The 18,521-nt window shown below is 42.7% G+C and overlaps 3 protein-coding genes across 5 annotated transcripts in view; 2 read left to right on the forward strand and 1 right to left on the reverse strand.

The window, feature by feature from the left end:
- adprh (ADP-ribosylarginine hydrolase) overlaps positions 1-2,003 on the forward strand; it is a 39,167-nt gene extending 37,164 nt beyond the window's left edge. Inside the window, exon 8 of the mRNA XM_041066998.1 lies at positions 1,283-2,003. Coding sequence (XP_040922932.1) covers positions 1,283-1,431 — 149 coding nt within the window. The 3' untranslated portion in view covers positions 1,432-2,003. The remainder of the gene's footprint in view (positions 1-1,282) is intronic.
- A 598-nt stretch (positions 2,004-2,601) lies between these two features.
- LOC121201248 (ataxin-2-like protein) lies at positions 2,602-13,144 on the reverse strand. 2 transcript variants are annotated; one of them, XM_041066996.1, is made up of 24 exons: positions 12,434-13,144; positions 11,717-11,788; positions 11,532-11,571; positions 10,817-10,873; positions 10,344-10,415; positions 9,983-10,142; positions 9,682-9,803; positions 9,284-9,375; positions 8,410-8,658; positions 7,187-7,638; positions 6,989-7,075; positions 6,772-6,885; positions 6,496-6,576; positions 6,294-6,346; positions 5,443-5,801; positions 5,264-5,333; positions 4,826-4,957; positions 4,497-4,560; positions 4,205-4,386; positions 3,904-4,045; positions 3,683-3,792; positions 3,214-3,393; positions 2,865-3,036; positions 2,602-2,758 (listed from the first exon to the last, which is right to left on the reverse strand). In XM_041066996.1, exons 1-24 carry the CDS (start codon positions 12,556-12,558, stop codon positions 2,709-2,711), a joined length of 3,237 nt encoding a protein of 1,078 aa, XP_040922930.1. In that variant the 5' UTR covers positions 12,559-13,144; the 3' UTR covers positions 2,602-2,708. The 2 variants fall into 2 exon arrangements, with proteins under 2 accessions (XP_040922930.1, XP_040922931.1); XM_041066997.1 differs by lacking the exon at positions 11,717-11,788.
- A 101-nt stretch (positions 13,145-13,245) lies between these two features.
- On the forward strand, positions 13,246-18,404 carry mto1 (mitochondrial tRNA translation optimization 1). 2 transcript variants are annotated; one of them, XM_041029345.1, is made up of 14 exons: positions 13,246-13,260; positions 13,652-13,701; positions 14,208-14,410; positions 14,576-14,775; positions 14,892-15,009; positions 15,310-15,608; positions 15,761-15,873; positions 15,979-16,169; positions 16,437-16,567; positions 16,735-16,939; positions 17,347-17,518; positions 17,641-17,750; positions 17,892-18,049; positions 18,185-18,404. In XM_041029345.1, the coding sequence occupies exons 3-14, from the start codon at positions 14,221-14,223 to the stop codon at positions 18,353-18,355; spliced, it is 2,058 nt and encodes a 685-aa protein (XP_040885279.1). In that variant the 5' UTR covers positions 13,246-13,260; positions 13,652-13,701; positions 14,208-14,220; the 3' UTR covers positions 18,356-18,404. The 2 variants fall into 2 exon arrangements, with proteins under 2 accessions (XP_040885279.1, XP_040885280.1); XM_041029346.1 differs by lacking the exon at positions 13,246-13,260 and adding an exon at positions 13,312-13,401.
- The last annotated feature ends 117 nt before the right edge of the window (positions 18,405-18,521 follow it).

Raw genomic sequence — 18,521 nt, forward strand, 5'->3', positions numbered from 1 at the left:
AAACGTCATAGTATAGTATGCCGTTTTTTTTTCGGCCAAAAAAAGTCAAAATTTTTTTGACTTCAAAATGTCATAAAAAACGTCATAGTATAGTATGGCGTCAAATTCGGCCAAAAAAAGTCCAAATTTTTTTTGACCTCAAAATGTCATAAAAAAACGTCATAGTATAGTAAGGCGTCAAAATCGGCCAAAAAAAGTCAAAAATTTTTTTCACCTCAAAATGTCATAAAAACGTCATAGTATAGTATGGCGTTTTTTTCGGCCAAAAAAAGTCAAAAAAATTTTTCACCTCAAAATGTCATAAAAAACGTCATAGTATAGTATGGCGTTTTTTTCAGCCAAAAAAAGTCAAAAAAATTTTCACCTCAAAATGTCATAAAAAATGTCATAGTATAGTAAGGCGTCAAAATCGGGCAAAAAAAGTCAAAATTGTTTTTTGACCTCAAAATGTCATAGTATAGTAAGGCGTCAAAATCGGCCAAAAAAAGTCAAAATTTTTTTTCACCTCAAAATGTCATAAAAACGTCATAGTATAGTATGGCGTTTTTTTCGGCCAAAAAAAGTCAAAACATTTTTTCACCTCAAAATGTCATAAAAAACGTCATAGTATAGTATGGCGTTTTTTTCAGCCAAAAAAAGTCAAAAAAAATTTCACCTCAAAATGTCATAAAAAACGTCATAGTACAGTAAGGCGTCAAAATCGGCCAAAAAAAGTAAAGAATGGCTTAAGAATGGCCTAAAAATGTCAAAAAAATAAAAATGGTCATAGTATTAGTAGTAAGGCGTCAAAAAAGTCATATTTTTGTATGACCTCAAAATGTCATAATACACGTCATGGGCGGGGGGGGGGGGGGGGGGGTAAGGCTTCAAAATAAAACCATAAACCAATGTTTGATGTCACGGGTGCTAATAAATCATAATTATTAGATAGAATATTAATAATTCAAACATCAACAATCTATTACTCAGACTGATGTCCCGTCTAGATACAGCAGGAAGAAAATGAACCATGAGTGAGCTTCCGCCCCTTCGGATGTTTGAGATTTAAAAAACCTTGATTTGTTGGTGCTACAAGAGCAGTATACTTAATTTGTGCTGATCAGATCAAGTAGCCCTTTTTATTTCTATTTTATTTGGAGAGGGGTAGTCTAAGAGAAGGTTACCTTTTATGGGAATTTAATAAATATTGACTGTTGATTACCTGTTTTTCTGACCTTATACTTACCTCAAGTTGCCTTTTGGGACTTTCATTCTCATGCTGTATCCTCTTCTTCTTGTTCAGGTGACAGTGACAGCACAGCAGTGATCGCCTGCTGCTGCTGGGGTCTCCTCTACGGCACACAGGGGGTCCCTGAAGGCAACTACTCCAACCTGGAGTACAGGCACCGATTGAAGCGCAGCGCGGAGCAGCTCTACGCCCTGTCGCACTGAGTTCACCGCCGCCGCTGACCGTGTGTGTGTGTCCAAACGTGTTGCACCGAGAGGAAAGTAGGCCACACACTCTGACACACTGACGTAAACCTAGCTGGTGTACTCAGTAGTACATTGATCTAGAGCGCTGTCACTGAGCCACATCGTGTGGTGTCATACTTGCCTGAAGGGGAAGAAGAGCGTCCCACTAACCTAAAGCGGAATCATTTTTTGCCACAAGGACTGTGTGCCTCATGATGTCGGCACCAAACTTGGTGTATAAAGAGGGGTCCCCCTAGTGACCGTTTTAAATTAAAATGCTGAGTTGTACCACTGAGTGGAACGAATCCAAGCTAATGAGAATGTGAAGAGAATACAAAAAGTCCCCCAGGAGGTAATTACTTCGTTTTGTCAGCCTGACATAATAGCAAATGCTTAGTGAGCTTCAAATTAAATGTGCTCTTGTTATTGTCTAAAGAAAAATATATTTCTGTCTCATTATAGTTAACTGTTTCTTCATGCAGTGAAGAGCAAAATTGCAGTACCCAAGACAAGCACAATTAATGGTACAATAAATTAAACAAAGCATTTAAGTTGAGTTGTAAACTTTATTTTTTGGTCATTGTTGTTTTAATATTTTTTTTGTCCATCTTGTCCATTTTTTTTAATTAATTATATTTTCCTACAGGAGAGAAGAAGGGCAAAGGGGGGTGGTGGGTTTTAACTACGGGATCAAGTTAAAAAAAGAAAAGGAAAGAAAATGATTTGCTAAAAATCCCCTCTTCTCTTCAAATCCCTCCTTTCATGCTGTATTCATGAGAATCCCGCAACAGTCTGTTTTGCATCATGGTACTTACAAAACCCAACAAGGCTAAAAACACAAGGCTGGAAGTGTCTGCTGCTGTTTTTCATCCATGTTTTTTTTCCCCCCTTCTCCGTCCAGCAAAGTGCCCCCGTGTGAGAAAAGGGAAAGAAGTTGCTAGGAAGAGCAGGGTGGCAGCAGGGGTCGGGAGGCTGCTTCTGCTGCTGTCGTCTGCCACCTTCGTCATTAGCATTAAAAAAAAAAGTCCTCCTCGTCTGGGGCTGACATCGAGGTTTGTACTGATGAAGAACATTACAGCAGAAGACTAAGGTGCTGAGACTATTGTCCTTTTCTCTGTGCGATCCTGTCAGTTTGTGTGTTTTTCTTAATGAGTCACGTTCAGTCTGGGCCTCACATCCAGCAGGAAATGGGGACATTGGGGCTCATTCCAGGGAGCAGTTAGGGGGGTTGTTGTGGGCGAGGAGTCTGGAGGGGTTTAGTTTCCAGGCGGATGGAAGGGAGCAGGGTGCGTTTGTACCTGCATTGCTGTGGTAGGTAAACACAAAAATTGAAATTGTAAATAAGACACTACAAACAAAGTCAGAATCATCTTTTTTGATCAGAGAGTTCTTCTTGGTATTGTGTCTCCTACCTTGTGGATGTCCTATGTAGAAGTGCTGGTGTGCTCCTTGCTGAGGTCCGTGCTGCGGGTGCTGGGGCACTGAACCAGGGCCCTGCTGAGGGGGTGGCTGCAACATCACTAACTGGGGTTGACCGTGGCTCCCCGAGTGGTGGGGACCTGACATGGCTCCCTGTACGTGGGCCTGGGAGGACAAATTGACAAGTTTGAATCAAGATAAAACTTTTCATATTAAGAAGCACTTGGAAAAAAAAACAATAGTCCAACAATCTTCCTACATTTCAGCTGTAATTTGCAGTAATGCATGAGAAGGTACAGTAAACAATACAGCAGAAAAATAAGCTGTACTGTGGATCCATACCTGTGCAATCTGTCCCAGGGGGTATGTGGGTGGGATGCCCTGGTGGCTGTGGATGCTGTAGCCCTGAATGGGGTAAGACCCCTGTGGAGACGTGTGACCTGGGGGCATGTTGGGTGGGGTGGGTGCTGACAGGGGACCTGAGTGGTACAAGGACTGTGGCTGCGGGCCTGACTGGGCGTTCTGAAAGGAGAGATCACAGCGTAAACAAAACAGTACAAGAGATCATAAATTAATCGCGATTGCTGTGTCCTGGGAGCTGGGTCCTCTAGAGAATGAGTCTTTCTGAGGACCTGAAGTTTGGGCTGAACCTGGCTATCAACAAGAAAACAGGCTGCAGTGGATTAGTGGTTATGAAATAGACTCGACTTGTCTGCTATAAAGTATTTAGTCTATAAATGTATACATAGGGAGATTCTGTCCCTAAATAGGACCCAGCAAATCTGTCTAAGTATATCGAAGGATGTCTCACCTGTCCAGGGCTAGGTGCTGCATGTTGGGGAGGGGGCTGGTTTCCTGTTGGGGTACTGGAGGGCTGAGGCTGATGCACTGCACCCGAGTGGTGGGAGAAGGACTGTGGAGCTACAGAGAGAAGAGATAGCGTCAGGGTACTGCTTTTGACAACGGAGCAGTAGGACCTTGTACACAGATATTGTTTCTTATTCATCACTTTGAAGGTTTGGTTCCACTCACCATAAATGCCCTGCTGTGGTCCCTGAGGTCCGTCTCCCTGTGTAGAGAACTGGGGGCCTCCTGGGGGTCCCAGGGCTTGTGGATGGGGCCCCCCGCCTTGACCTATCATCCTGGCTCCACCCTGGAGCATTGAGTACATTGGCTGGAGAGGGGAAGAGAGGAGGGAACAAATTCTTTTTGTTATGTGTTTATCTTTTAGCAGTTTGTTACTAATTCAGTTTATTTTCAAGCTAATGCTAACACTCAGCTAACTATTTAAAACCTGAATTATAAAAAAGGGGTTAGAGGTTAGACGTCCTACCTGTCCAGGGTAGGGTGTCATGGCCTGGATGACCTGCTGCTGGCCGTACTGCTGTGGGTTGTACTGAAGGTAGGACTGAGGGTAGGGGGACGCCACTAGTGGTGCCCCGGCCGCTGAGGCCGCAGCTTGCAGCATTGGGGGCGCTGAAGTACCATGGTCAGAGCGCGGAGCCACTACTGAGCCTGGTGAAGGCGAAGAATAATCAAGACAACAAAAACGTAAAGGTCAAAACACTGCAACAACCAAAATAAAAACTCAGGTATACAGCACTGGGGAAGAAAACTGCATTTACCTTTGGTCCTGGGGTATTTTCCCTGGTTGACTGTAGACATGGTGTACTGGTACATTGTTGGTGGCTAGAAAGCAAAACATGATTGACAAGGGATTAGTTGATCAAAAGAAAATTACCTGGCAAGAATTCTGACAATCATTTCAGTCAGTTTCTAAAGCAAAATGCCAAGAAATCATCTCTGATTAAAGTTTCTAAAATGTTAGTATGTACTCATCTAAAATGACCAACGTGCCTGGTATATAAAGGGATGGCTTGGCTGTTCCTTTCAAACATGGATGCCTTTGATAAGGAACACAACTGCCAATGTAAAAGTTTTGATGTTCATGTACCTGCACAGAGTGGATCTGTGAGACGTAAGAGAGGTAGGGGGTGGTGTAGAGTCCCTGTCCGCCTGGGTGCTGAAGGACCACTGGGCTTGGTGGAGTTGGCCGAGGTGGAGTGGGCGCAGTGTTGGGCTTTGTCTGTAAGAGAACATAACATGTCACTTAGCCAACCACAAGGCTTTCAGCATATATTATTTTTCTGTGTTGCAGTATGTGGAATTATAACATGGTGCCTACAGCTCTTTGACTGTAAAATATATGCAGCAAATTCTTTTTTTTGCTCACTCTGACTTTTGTGGATGCAAAACTTAGAGCTACCTTTCAAAGTAGACTAGTTTCATTACTGTAGAACAGTAATCTTTTCATTTTTGACATATTTTCAGGTTTTTGCACACAATGTGGGTGTTACACGTTAACACTAGCTAATACTTTTAATAGGCTTACCATAGGCATCTGAGGTTTATTAGGGTTGAACTCTTTAGCGTTGGGGTTTAAGGTTGATTTCTTTACTTGGCTGGAAGATGGGGGAAAAAAGATAAAGTTTACAAATGACAATCACAATGACACAGGTAAGCAAGTCAAGTGTTTACAATGAGAAATATCTAATCCTTATTAAAACTCACTCTGCCACACCCTCCGTCCGCTCTGTTGTCTCAGACCTGACCTCCTCACTTCCTGGGGTCCTGGCTGGCTGCGGGGCGGCTGGCGACTGCCTGTCTGAAACAGGTGCTGTGGTGGCAGCTGTTGTGGCACCAGGTGTAGCTGTGGTGTCCTTGGCGGGGCCCTCCGCAGGAGCTGGTGAAGGCTGAGGTTGGGGCTGAGAGGGGCTGGGAGTTGGAGGCTGAGGTTTGGAATCCAAAGCAGGGTGGGCATCTGATGACGAGGGCTTGGCTACGCTGGGCTGGGCGACCTCACTGACGGCAGGAGGGGTTGCTGCTGCCGGAGAACTGGGAGAGCTGGAGCTGCCTCCACTCGGCTGGAGCTGGAAGAAAGAGAGAAGCGGATCAGAACAGAGAGAAAACTAGAATTTCATAAACCATAGCATACAATTATTTTTTCTTAAACAATCTTGGTCAAAATGTCAAGATATTGTGATTTCCCCTCTTCTACCAGAGTGACTACAGTACTACAGGCACAGTCACACCTTGCAATCAAATAACTGCATTATAGAAACCCAAGTCCCAAATGTGCAGCTAACTTTAACACTAAGGTGTGTTACATAAAAAGTGAGTATATCTCCAGAAGCATAATGTCCTAAATGATCTTTACAGCACCCAGTAAAGACTGAGGAGGGCCACCAGTATTCAGTGCCATGTGATTACTGTTAGTGGTCAGAGCAAAAGAATAAGACACAAATGATTTTTGTTTTTTTTTGAGGGGAAGTCAGACAACTGTGGTGTCTCAGGACACGGCCTCTAGATTGGTCACAGATTTTCTAATTTCACACTTCACTGAAAGGCAACTGAACTCTTACCCTGAATTCCTTGCCAAATTTCCGCAGTTCCTCAATCTGCGACCTTTGCTGCACTGAGGGTGGGAAGAGAGGGAACAAGGGTTAATGAAAATGTGAAATTTTGAAAACTGTAAACTTGTAAATAAAGTGCATGCTCTTAAAAACATTTTTATGAGTTATTTCTGGTACCAATTTGAAATCTTGCAATCTTGCACACACACACCTTTACTGCTCTTGCTTTCTTCTGTGCTGCTGGGGCTCTCAGCTGAGCGTTCCTTTGCAGCTGCACCAAGGATCTCATTCACTGTAATGACGAGACAAACGCCAAGCTAATTAGTTGTGGTGCTTCATTGGATTCCACCTTCAATTCCTGTCACTTACTGCTACGAGGTGACAGTCTGATTGAAGCTGACGTCATTACAGGATACAAATGGCTTTGACTTTGATTTTAAACGCTTAACTTTAAAACAACAACAGAAGGCAAGACGTAAGACACTACCATCTACAGGGAAGAGAGGGGCGGGACCAGACGTCTTCTGGGCGGGCAGGGAGACAGAAGATGTGTCCAAATAAGGCGTATCCTGGGAAGAGCCTGATTTAGGAGAACGAGTAGCTGCAAGGACACGAGGGAGAAAAAGATAAAGGTTACATTTTAGGCAAAATCCATTAAAAATTTAGGAGATGATTTTATAATTGCAGTTGACTGCAGCTTATACCTGTGGACTGAGAATGTGAGTTTGGAGTGCGGACTGTCCTGCTCGACTGTGGAGGTCTCTGGGCTTTGGGAGATGTTCTGGCAGAAACTGAAAAACACACAAAAAAAAATCTCATTGATATTTTTCACAATTCACAGAGCCTTGGCAGCAAGCAAAAGTGTTGTTAAAGCACTTTCTGAGACAAGTTCACACACTTACTTCCATTAACAGGCCTGCCAGCGTCTGACAGAGAGTGTGGGAGTGAGTGGGAATGAGGGACTGTGTGTCCGTGTGGGGCAGGGGGGCTGGCTGAGGAAGGGGCAGCGGAAGCAGAGGCTGGCGTTGCTGCTGGTCCACCAGGAGAGGCAGGTGTGTAAGGGCTTGCAGGGCCAGAGCCCGGGCCTGGACTGGGGCTTCCCTGTGAGTGGTGGGGCGCGTAGGCTCCGCCTCGACCTGAGAGAGGGCTGCTTCTCTCTGAGGGGGAGATGCCGGATTGTGGCCCCGCAGCAGAGGGCAGTGGGGGTCTTGGGGAAGAGGAGGATGCAGGGGTGGAGCGGTAACCTCCACTTAGACGATTATGGGGCGGAGGCCCGCCAGGACCTCTCTCCCCTCGCTCTCGTTCCCGGTTCATCTCTCTCTGGCGCTGAGGTAATGGAATGTACTTGCCCTCTCTGGAGGAGAAAGAAAATAAATCAGACACAGACACGACACACAGGTGATACACGAAATACTATAGCATTAAAATTGACTTGTACATAAAAAGAAGTTCATTTTTGACCATGGCAACAGCAGTTGAAAGAACAATCTCACCACAAAAACCATTTAGTAACTGTTCTGATAGACAGCCTTCGAACATATCATATGATCTTCTTTAGCAGAGTTTTTCTGCTTGAATTGATTGTGTGACAGGATTGAAAGCTGGACCTCAGAATGAGATTGCTTTGTCAACTGCTGTTTCCAGAGTCAAGAATGAACTCTGAACTTCAACTTTTAAGCCAACACAATTAAAAACTGAAGGATGGCGACTACATTAAATTTGAGGTGAGGTTTATCAAATGGTGACACAATTTTGAACCAAGAACTACAAATAATTTATGTATATTTGAATTTTTTATTTTATTATTTTTACTGACTTCAGCCCTCACACATAGCATATATGTTAATTTCTCTGTTCCTAAATTGTGAAGAGTATTTCTCCCAAAAAATAATGTTAAGCTGTGGTTCAAAGTGGTGCAAGATGGTTGTTGATGTCTTCTTGCTTGTCTTCACAAGTCCTAAACATGATTACACAAGAGGGCCACATATTTTGAACCAGTTAGTGTTTTACTATAAGAGGAACTAACTCTCAAGAAATTTCAAGTCTCTTCAAGTACAGTAACTAATATCTGTAGAAAGATGAACATGACTATCTACCTGCCTGACAAACACGTGTCCCTTCTCACCTGTTGCTGGCTCCAGGGCTGTCTCGGCCCCTTTCGCGGTCTCTGTCACGGGGACTCTCACGGCCCCTCTCCCGATCATTGCCATCCCGCACCACAGCGCTGTACTTGTCTTCCTCGCTTTTGCCCTCATCATTTTCCAGGTTGACACGATGGCGATACTGGGGACTTGACTCAATCTCACTGGCCAGGCGAGCGGCGCGTGCCTCTCTCTGCCGATACACCTCAGAGTTGCCTTTTTCCAGTGGCACACTGGGCAGTGAGTGAGAGAAGTGGGACAAAGACACAAAATGTAAAGAAGGGACAGAAACCTTTAGAACAAGTTGTTAAAAGATCTTACTGACCCAAACTTTTTCCCCCCATTTTACCCTCTCCGCAGTGAGTGAACTGGTAAGTATTCAGTTTCTTACCCAAGGACACTCCCTTGCAAGTTAGCTGAAGTTGACTTTCATCTATACATCAAGTGTGACTAAATTTAATGCAAGTGAAAGTGATATGTCATCTGATTAAAGTAAATGTCGCTCCTCTGTGGTTTAAGCTGTAGTTAATTGAGAAATCAACCGAAGTGGTGCAACATTTGGTTATGGTGAAAACCTGTAAAATCCCAGTCAACAATGACGTAACTGGAGAACAATGGAATTTAAGGGCCATAATGGTTGCAACCAGATTTCTGATTTGTGCTTACTGGAGAGATGAAAGCAAAAGTAATTCTACCAATAAAATAAAACATCTTTATCATGATACAACATGTGTGATATACAATGTAGGCTTTTTTCTTCTGGTCTGCTTACTAGATATTAACAGAGGAAATTTGCTGTTTTAATCAAAATGATTTATCAAAAATTCCTGAAGACAATGAACTGATATGGAAACTCACGTGTACATGGAGAGGCTAGAATCATATGTTGACGTGACTCCGTATTTTACTTCATTGTATCGGAACATCTCATTGGCATCCCAGCCATTGGACTGGGGAGAAAAACAGGAAGATCAATGGGGTATCAAAATAATCAGTGCTTCAAAATTTGTTATTACCAGAACAGAATCAATCAAGATTGATTTCTTATGGTATATCAGATTAATTAATTCAACATGTTCCCAAAGATTTACGTGTGGATGAATAATCAGTTAAATAAAATACTTTGTATTAGCTGTACATGACCAAAATATGTATATTCTCTCTGTATATTATTAAACCATCTCTTAGGCTAATGGGAATTTATATCATTAGATGGTTAGCTGGTGTTTTTGTGTGTAAGAAAGAGAGCAACTCACTGCATCATTCTCCAGATCGTAACTCTCTCCATTGCTGTCTCCTCCCTCCCATCTCTGCAAGACCTTCTCCTTATGTTCTCCGTTGACGCGGGTGGAGCTAATGGATGTGTCTGTGAAGGAGTCTAGAAATGAAAGACAGAAAAAAAATCTGTTTACTATACATCAAGGATGTGCTCACACAATAAATTGATGACTTTTAAACCTATCCCTCTTGGATTTTTTATTTTAGAAGAAACTATACATCTGGCCTGTGTTTATCTTCTTGCTCCTTCACCCCAGCTCCCAGCATGTGTGTTTTTACCTCTAGTGGCATAGTTGAGGTCAACATCTCTGCAGATCATTGTCACTAGGTCTGAGGGGCTGAAGATCATAGTGTCAGTGATGTCCTCTCTCCGTGGCGGAGCTGATGTTGATCCCTCGTCCTCACTGCGTTTGTGTACAGCGTCAACAGCCAACTCACACTAAGAGCCAAACATTAAGAAGGCAGAGGAAATTTGAGGACGGTGTGCTCTTCCAGAGCAGGAATTAAACAACTACAGAAAAGGCCTTTTTTTTTTTAATCTCAAGAGGAGTTCACCATTATACTGACAGGATTAACTGTAGTGTTTCCTTGAATTGGCACAGGAAAGTACATGCCTGTTTGCTCAACATGAGATTCTTACCCGAGAGCTTAGAGTCTTGAATATGCCTTCAAATACGCTGCCATTCTTCACTCTTATGTCACAGGTGGAACCCTGAAAGAGATAAATATTAAAACTTTTTTACCCAGGACAGCGAGTCAAAAACATTTTTTTTAATTTAAACTGGTAAAACACTCACATATACTATACACTGTATCCTGTGTATTGTATATATTTCCTAATGACACAGGATGTACAGTCTGCCTCTTCACAAACAAAACTAATATATCCAGTGGCCAAAGGATTTTAACCAGCAACCTACAGTTGCTGTAACCCTTCATGGCCTTGGACAGACACAGCAGATCATGAAAGAAAAGGTAGCTTTACGGTAGGTAGGTCACATCTTATCACTAACTATTATGGTAATTGTCAAAGGGGGTTATACACGCTGTTAATTTTTCTAGAATAAACATCATGGTCTGGGAAAAAAATTGACAACAAGGTGAATAACTCACCACAACAGCTGTGAGGAAATGAAGCATTCTGGCATTGTTGTACACGCCCTCGAAAACCTGCAGAAGGAAAAGGTATTAAGTATCAATCAAGACAAAGTTTCACAAAAGCATGAAAAAAAAATTGCCAAATGATGTTATGTTTTAAAAGAACAAGGTTTGATGCTAAAAAAAAAACAAAAAAAAAAAAAACATCATTGTGACAGCGTTAACCACTACCTAAAATTAGCCAATTTGTTACAAGAACAAGGGAACTTAAAGGTTAGGAGCTGAATAACAGAAAGTTCTCCTTTACACCGGAGACCCACTTTTCATGCACTCTCCTTGTGAAAAGGAGAAGTTTAACCCACATCAGACAAATTCATATGGACTGTTGTCACAGGTTTATTTATGGTCATCATGGTTCAAAGTGATTTGATTTGACTGCAGTTTCATTTATACATTATTTTTTATTGTTTACCGGTAAATATTTTTCATCAATGATGTCTGCAAACACAGGAATAAAAAAATCCCTATATTGTGAATTGTGATCAATTAAGAAACACATATTTTCAATTTATCAATTATCTATGTTAATACTTTTTCAATATATGGTCTAAAAGGTGATGAACTGAGACATAAAGATAAGACATTTATACAGTATAGCCCATTGATTTTTAACACTGCACACAATGTGTTGTGAGTGTGCTGCTCAACTTTCCTGGATCAGGATACTCACAGGAGATGACTGGAATGATGGCTTTGCAGAAGTTCGATTCCTGTGAGACAGCACAGATAAAAACAAGTTTGTCTGCTTAGAAGTGAAAGGAGTATAACCTGTTTTCAAAGCTTGTCAAGGCAGTATCACATTCCACATTGCACATCAACAAATATGGATAATTGAGAATAAACTGACATGCTTACTTAAATTTTTGCTTTACTGATACTGTCAACCTGTCATGTTTTAGTGCTAGGTTTCCACCTGCCACTTTCGGTCTTCAAGAAAGAAAGGAAAAGAGAAAGCTATATCATATGAATCACGTCAGCATCTTAGATAGAAACTAGGTTTAGGGCAATACATTACTCTTCACACATTCAATAGAAGGATTAAGATATATCTAGATGATAAAGAATGCACACATGGGGTCGTATAACAGCTAGCCACATACACGGTTACAAAACAAAGAGACGAAACTGACAAGAGTTTAGTAAACACACTTTCATCTCAGAAACTTGGCCCATTATGACCTTGTGCCAGCCATGAAATATTTTCGATGTTAACTATAACGTTTCTATCGTCAGGTTTTTCTTGGTCAGAAAGACGTGTTGTTGTAATTTTTATATTTTTAATCGTCTACGTCCCCTCTCTTGCACTGACAGGCCAGATAAACTTTGTATCTCTTGTGTGCTGATTTGCTGTCCATTGCTTTCACCAAAGATGAACCCACCTCACTTATTCGCCCCGAGCATTCTGATTGGTTAACAGATACTGTCGATCTAACATAAACTAATGTCATTGGACTGGAGAGACGCTCTATTACCGGAACACGCCCACTGAGTACACAGCGTTTTAACCGGTAGGCCTCTGACTTACAGGACAATCCCCGGACTGTCCTGAAAAGAGCCCCCCAGCTCGCTTACCTCCCGGCCGGTGTCCTGTTGCCACTGTTGATGCCGCTGACTGGGGAAGACATACCGGCGGGGCCCGAGGTTCCGTTAGACGCTTTTCTCCCGCCCGAGCCGGGTTGCTGCTGTTGTTTCAGCATTGCGAAGCACAAGGCTTAGACAGTAACAAGTGTATGCTAACTTTTAAACACTGATACCTCCCGATGTAAAGTTGCTTTAGCAGCGACCTATCTTTAATGGTGTCACCTGTCCCGAGGAGCCCAGAGCCGGTATAACCTCAATAAGACCGGCTATTGTAGCTAATCTCGCTAAGTGAATATCAGTCGCCTGTGGCCTAAAATGTAAAGGCAAAACACTTCACTATTTAAATTAAATGTGACAAATAACTTAACAAATTCCCCCCCGACTATCTACTTTCTAACCACAGTGGTTATGTCAAATCAAGCAACTAATAAAATTACACGAGTTTCCGGATAATTATTTAGCAATGGCTGGCTATGTTAGCATTAGCTTTGATCCTCAAGCTCACTTCGGGCGCTTTCCCTCCGGGATTTACTGTCCTCTCTCTGTCGCGTCGCCTTAACTCCGGCACCCTGACCCTTCCGTTAAAAAATAAGGTCTTAGCGTTACTGTCAGTTTCCTTAGAAAGTTAGATTTTTCAGGTTTCTTACTGAAAACCTGCTGCGGTCGGTCAACACCACCTCTCGGTAGGTTCACTTGACTCAATCCGCGCGCGGCTGACTGGAAACCGGCTGAAAGGGGGAGGGGGCGTTGACGTGCGCGTGCGCCTTTGACCCACTAGTGAGCGCGCGTACGTGGAATAATGTTTGCATTGAATCGATGTAATTTGATCAATCCTACTTTATCTCTGATATAAACAAGAATGGATGGTATCTGTACACGTGGCAGTTGCCACACAAAACAACACTGTTGTTTTGTTTACAAAGATTACCTTGCTATTTATTTACTCCGCCTTTTTATGTGTATGTTTCTGTTGCTTGCTTTAATATTTTTCATTTCATTCATGAATTCATCTGTAACTTATAATAAGGGCAGCCAATCACCCGACCGAGTAAAAAAGGCTTTGTGGACGAGTCTATACTCCAGTTATTACGGCTGGAAGCTGCAGACAACATGGCTGCCTCCGTAAAGAGCATTTGTGTAATGTAGCAGGAGTTTTGAAATTTTCCCAAGGATCTTGATCTTTCCTTAAATCTAACTTTCTTCTACCAGAAACCTGGAAATTAAACAAAGGACCGCATTCGTCATCTGCCAAGGAAACCGTATGTATCTTTAATACATGAAGTGATTTATTAGTTGCAGTGGACCTATACATATGTACAAATGCAGTACTGTACTGCACTGTTAAATGAACTCAGTGTTCTACTGAGCCTGTTTTAATAAAACATTTTCCTTGAAGTTAGAACTCTATTTACTGTAATTACTGCTTTAACGAATAAGCCTTGGGCCACCATAGTTCCTTGTTCACTGTTTTCCTTTTATATTATTTTGCCCTTCACTGGGGTACTTAAGCAGCAGTATATAACGTAGCTATATCGCTCAATTACCTGTCAGGCCTAATGTGACAAAATGTTACACCTCTAAAGGAACCATATGAGTATGCATTACCTCTATACTTTTTATTACTCTTCATCTATACAATGGAGGACTTTTACTGTCCCATTGTGGTATCAAGCAGGTATTACATAATGGAGGATTAAAGCAGTTTATTCTGAATTCTTAAGCCATTGTATTCAAATTTCTGACCATCTAACCTCAACTTTGATAGGTGTACATCTCACATGTTGGCAAAGAGGCCCCCCTCCCTGCAGAGTTTTCTGTCCCTGGTTTCCAGACGTGCCAGTCACCTTGCGAGACAGCAGTATGATGTCATTGTGGTGGGTGGGGGTCATGCAGGGACAGAGGCGGCGGCCGCAGCAGCCAGAGTGGGAGCTGAGACACTCCTGGTGACACATAAAATAAACACCATTGGTGAGAGAAAGGGCTTTGATCAAAAAGGAGCAGTTCACGCTATACATTCACCTATTGGTGATTTTGGTGTGAGCAAGCAAAAGTGAACTTTTCGTATGTCAGAATGAATAAACAAACAGTCGATTCTTAGCTTTTCATTGTCTTTTCCCCCTCACATTTCACTAGGTGCTCTGTCCTGCAACCCATCTCTGGGTGGAGTAGGGAAGGGCCAGCTTGTGAAGGAGGTAGATGCTCTGGATGGGCTATGCGGTCGAGCAGGAGACTGGGCTGGGATCCATTTCTCCATCCTAAATCGTAGAAAAGGCCCGGCTGTGTGGGGCCCAAGGGCCCAGTTGGACCGCCAACGCTACCGTGAATTCATTCAGGTATTACATACACAGATTTAAAAAAAAAAAGATTCTGTAGTTTTCTGTGTTCCGTTTAGCAGAATTTTTATTTGTGAATTAACTCTCTGTGTATTTGCCTACTGTTTCTGGCTCAGTCTGAGCTGCTGTCCACTCCCAGGCTGACGGTGTTGGAGGATTCTGTGGAGGAGCTGCTGGTAACAGAACCAAACCCAGAGGAGCCTGGACAACACAGAGTTACAGGGATACGTTTGGGTAGGCAGCAAAAGATAACTGTCTGTCAATGTTTACCTTAACTATTTTTATCCTGCCATTACAATTAGGGTTTAAATGGTACTGAATGTACAGTCAGAGGGATTAGTAGACTAATGATAATGATAACCATGATTTATTAAATCATTTATCAAGTTGTTGTTTTTTTTGTAACTCTATTAAATCAGTTTTTTTGTGCTATTTGTGACATTTACTCAATTTCTACATTATTACAAATTTCTTTAGAAAATCTGGACTTAATCAGCTTATGATCCTTTTGCACTTCTTTAAACATTTTCCCAGCAAATGGAAGCCAACCTATCTCAGCCAGCTCTGTCATTCTCACCACTGGTACTTTCTTGTCTGGCTCCCTCTTCGTGGGCCAAACCACGTCACCCGGGGGTCGGATTGGAGATGCTCCATCGAGTGCTGGGCTCTCCCATACACTGAGGAAGAGGCTAGGGTTAAGGATAGGCAGACTGAGGACTGGTACTCCTCCCAGGATTGTGAAGGATTCAGTAGATCTTCGCCTTGCTGAGATTCATCCCCCTGACAGTCATCCAACGCCATTCAGCTTCCTTAATACACAACCACGCTGCAAGGTAAAGTTTGTGTACTCTTACCAGGCACTTCCTTTATTTCATTAATGATCTTGGTTTTGTCAGCAAAGGACTTCTACATAATGTTCTTTTGTCAGTGTCAAGTGTCCTTTCTAATTAATGAATGCTTTATTTTCAAATGAAACACTCTGAAGCCCGAGGATCAGCTGCCTTGCTACCTGACCAATACTACTCCTGGTGTGGAGAGAGTGGTGAGGGAGAGTCTTCATCTCAACTGTCACATACAGCAAGACACCAAGGGTCCAAGGTACACACACACACACACACACACACACACAAACAAACAAACACATTATGTAAATGTTAGATATCTATTAAAAGGAATGACTAACTAAGGCTTTGTCTCTGTCAGGTACTGCCCCTCCATTGAATCACGAGTGCTTCGCTTTCCAGGCCGGGCGCACCAGGTGTGGCTGGAGCCTGAGGGAGTGACCTCTGACCTTTTGTACCCACAGGGTCTATCCATGACCATGCCCCCTGACACGCAGCTCCGCCTCATTAGAGAAATCCCCGCCATGCACAGAGCTGAGATCCACACACCTGGTAATAATGACCTGAATCCTTTGATCTAAAAGTGATTTGCAGCGCATCTAAAAGCAGAGACGTCTAAATAATACCTGTCAGCGATACAATGATACAGCATGCCTACCCTCAACCCTGAAACTACAGGCTACAGCTCAGTCAACACTTTACCAATGTAAAAGTTTTTAATGTGAGATGTACAGCACAATGAAATTTACTGCTTGTCTGCACAATAGTTTATGGATCTGACAGTCAAACATCTCAGTGAATGTTTTTTGTATTTTCCAGGTTATGGTGTGCAGTATGACTTTGTGTGTCCCACTCAGCTGAGCCCTGCCCTGCAGGTGAAAAGCACTCAAGGTCTCTTCTTGGCTGGACAGATCAATGGAACAACAGGGTATGAGGAGGCTGCTGCACAGGTACCTGTTTTTTTAAATATATTTAGCAGTTAAGAGTCATAAAACATAAAATCACCTTTGTAATAATTTCCCTCTTTTCTCACACTGTATATGAATCACACTGAAACAGATTTCTGTAACAGCAGAAACTATTCAAACCTAAGGAAAATGTTTTCCTGTCCATGCAGGGGCTGTGGGCAGGTGTGAATGCTGCCCGCTGGGCGCTCTCCATGCCCCTGGTGGCGTTGTCTCGCACAGAGAGTTATATTGGAGTTCTCATTGATGATCTGGTGAGCCGAGGCGTTACGGAGCCCTATCGCATGTTCACCAGCCGGGCTGAGTTTCGAACCTCTTTGAGGCCGGACAACGCTGACCTCCGCCTCACTCTGAAAGGTAGGTATCATGTCTGGGAGTTAGCAGCCTGATTTTCAAAACTTTAAATAAACATATTTTGTATCAAACATCTCCTGAAAGCAATGGGAAGCAATGGGAATTCCTGTACTGTGTATCATAATATTGGACTATTGGGCAGTAGCGCCCAGCCCTTGTGTGTCTCTATGTGCATATCGAGCTTTCTTGTGTGTAGTTACAGCCCAATAATACAGTTTTAACCTACGTTCATTTAGAAAAACAGACCCTTTTCTGCTATTTAAGTGGTTTTAAAATTATTTATATCTAGTTCTGCTAAGGTTAAAAAAAGAGTTGGATGAATTTTCTGACACTTATTCTTTTAGACAGTTGTTCTACTGTCTACTACTGTCTTTTAGTTTTTCTCCTCTCATAAACATTCTCTCTGTCAGGGTTTGAGGAGTTGGGATGTGTGTCCTCCTTGCGCTACCGGGAGGCCGTGAGAGTGAGGGACAGTCTGCAGGAGGCACTGACAGCCCTTCAGGCTCTCACTCTGTCCTCCCCCAAATGGAGAAAAAAGCTGCCCAACATCCGTATGAGTGAGAACAAGAATACGCTTCTGACGTGAGTGACAAATATGTGGAATCACCAGTGTAATGGATAATGTCTGCCCAGCTGAAAATGTCTGACTTTTCATTTGTAGTCAGCTATAGGTCCTGACTGTTGCTGCGCGGCTTCTTTTTCAGTGGTGTGGATCTGCTGCAGTACAGCGACGTGTCCTTTGAAATGTTGGAATCTGTCTTCCCAGAGTGCCTTTCACCTTACGCAGAATTTGCACAAAGACTCAAGATAGAAGGTAAAAGGTGATTTTGGCATTTTGAGGCGACAAGGAAGGAGAATCTTGCCTTAAAATGTTGCATTGCTATTATGGCCTTATAAGCTAGCATAAAATAGTTCATTCTTTCTCAGTAAAACATTTCTCCTGTCTGTCATGTAGCTGTGTACAGGCCTCACTGTGACCTCCAGAAGAAAGAGATTGAGAGAATTCAAAAGGAGGAGAGCATGGCTCTCCCACAGGACCTCGACTATCTCTCTCTGCCGGTGTCACTGTCTCAGGAAGTCAGAGAGATTCTGGACAGAGTTCGACCCAGCACTGTGAGTCTGAACTTTCACAGTAGAGTAGCAGAAGAGCCTATATTTTGGTCAGCTCTTGGGTAAATTAAATTAACTCTTGCACTGTTACACAGAAATGAAATTTATCTACAACTAATATTGTGCTTTATCCTCCAGCTGGGTGCTGCTACACGTTTACAAGGTATAACTCCTGCTGCTGTAGTCAATCTCCTACGCTACGTCTGCCACACGGGACTAAAGGAAAGAAGACCACACAGAAACCAGCCAGACCAAAAGGACGAGAGAGAAGAGGAGCTGAATGCAAGAAATGCATCTCTACCTCAATGACAGGATGACTCAAAAACTGTCTTGTAAAAATGTATGTATTCCTGAAAATGTACAAAACACATAAATTAAGGTATTTCAGGGTGATACAGTATGTACAGTTTTCATGCTTTACTTAAGAAAGATGCCTGTTTATATTGTAAAAAAACTAAGCAAAAATAAAGCCCTA

The sequence above is a fragment of the Toxotes jaculatrix genome, chromosome 21 (genome assembly GCF_017976425.1).
Source record: "Toxotes jaculatrix isolate fToxJac2 chromosome 21, fToxJac2.pri, whole genome shotgun sequence".
In the NCBI taxonomy this organism is placed as follows: domain Eukaryota; kingdom Metazoa; phylum Chordata; class Actinopteri; family Toxotidae; genus Toxotes; species Toxotes jaculatrix.

Bases quoted from the DNA above. Each gene is read 5' to 3' on its own strand.
- LOC121201248 (XM_041066996.1), bottom strand. From the start codon at position 12,558: ATGCTGAAACAACAGCAGCAACCCGGCTCGGGCGGGAGAAAAGCGTCT. The intron at 5,802-6,293 runs GTAAGAGTTCAG...TCTTTCTTCCAG, and splicing joins AATTTGGCAAGGAATTCAGG to CTCCAGCCGAGTGGAGGCAG. The intron at 3,394-3,682 runs GTGAGACATCCT...CTCTCCTTTCAG, and splicing joins CAGCACCTAGCCCTGGACAG to AACGCCCAGTCAGGCCCGCA.
- mto1 (XM_041029345.1), top strand. From the start codon at position 14,221: ATGTTGGCAAAGAGGCCCCCCTCCCTGCAGAGTTTTCTGTCCCTGGTT. The intron at 17,519-17,640 runs GTGAGTGACAAA...CTTCTTTTTCAG, and splicing joins AACAAGAATACGCTTCTGAC to TGGTGTGGATCTGCTGCAGT. The intron at 18,050-18,184 runs GTGAGTCTGAAC...TTTATCCTCCAG, and splicing joins ACAGAGTTCGACCCAGCACT to CTGGGTGCTGCTACACGTTT.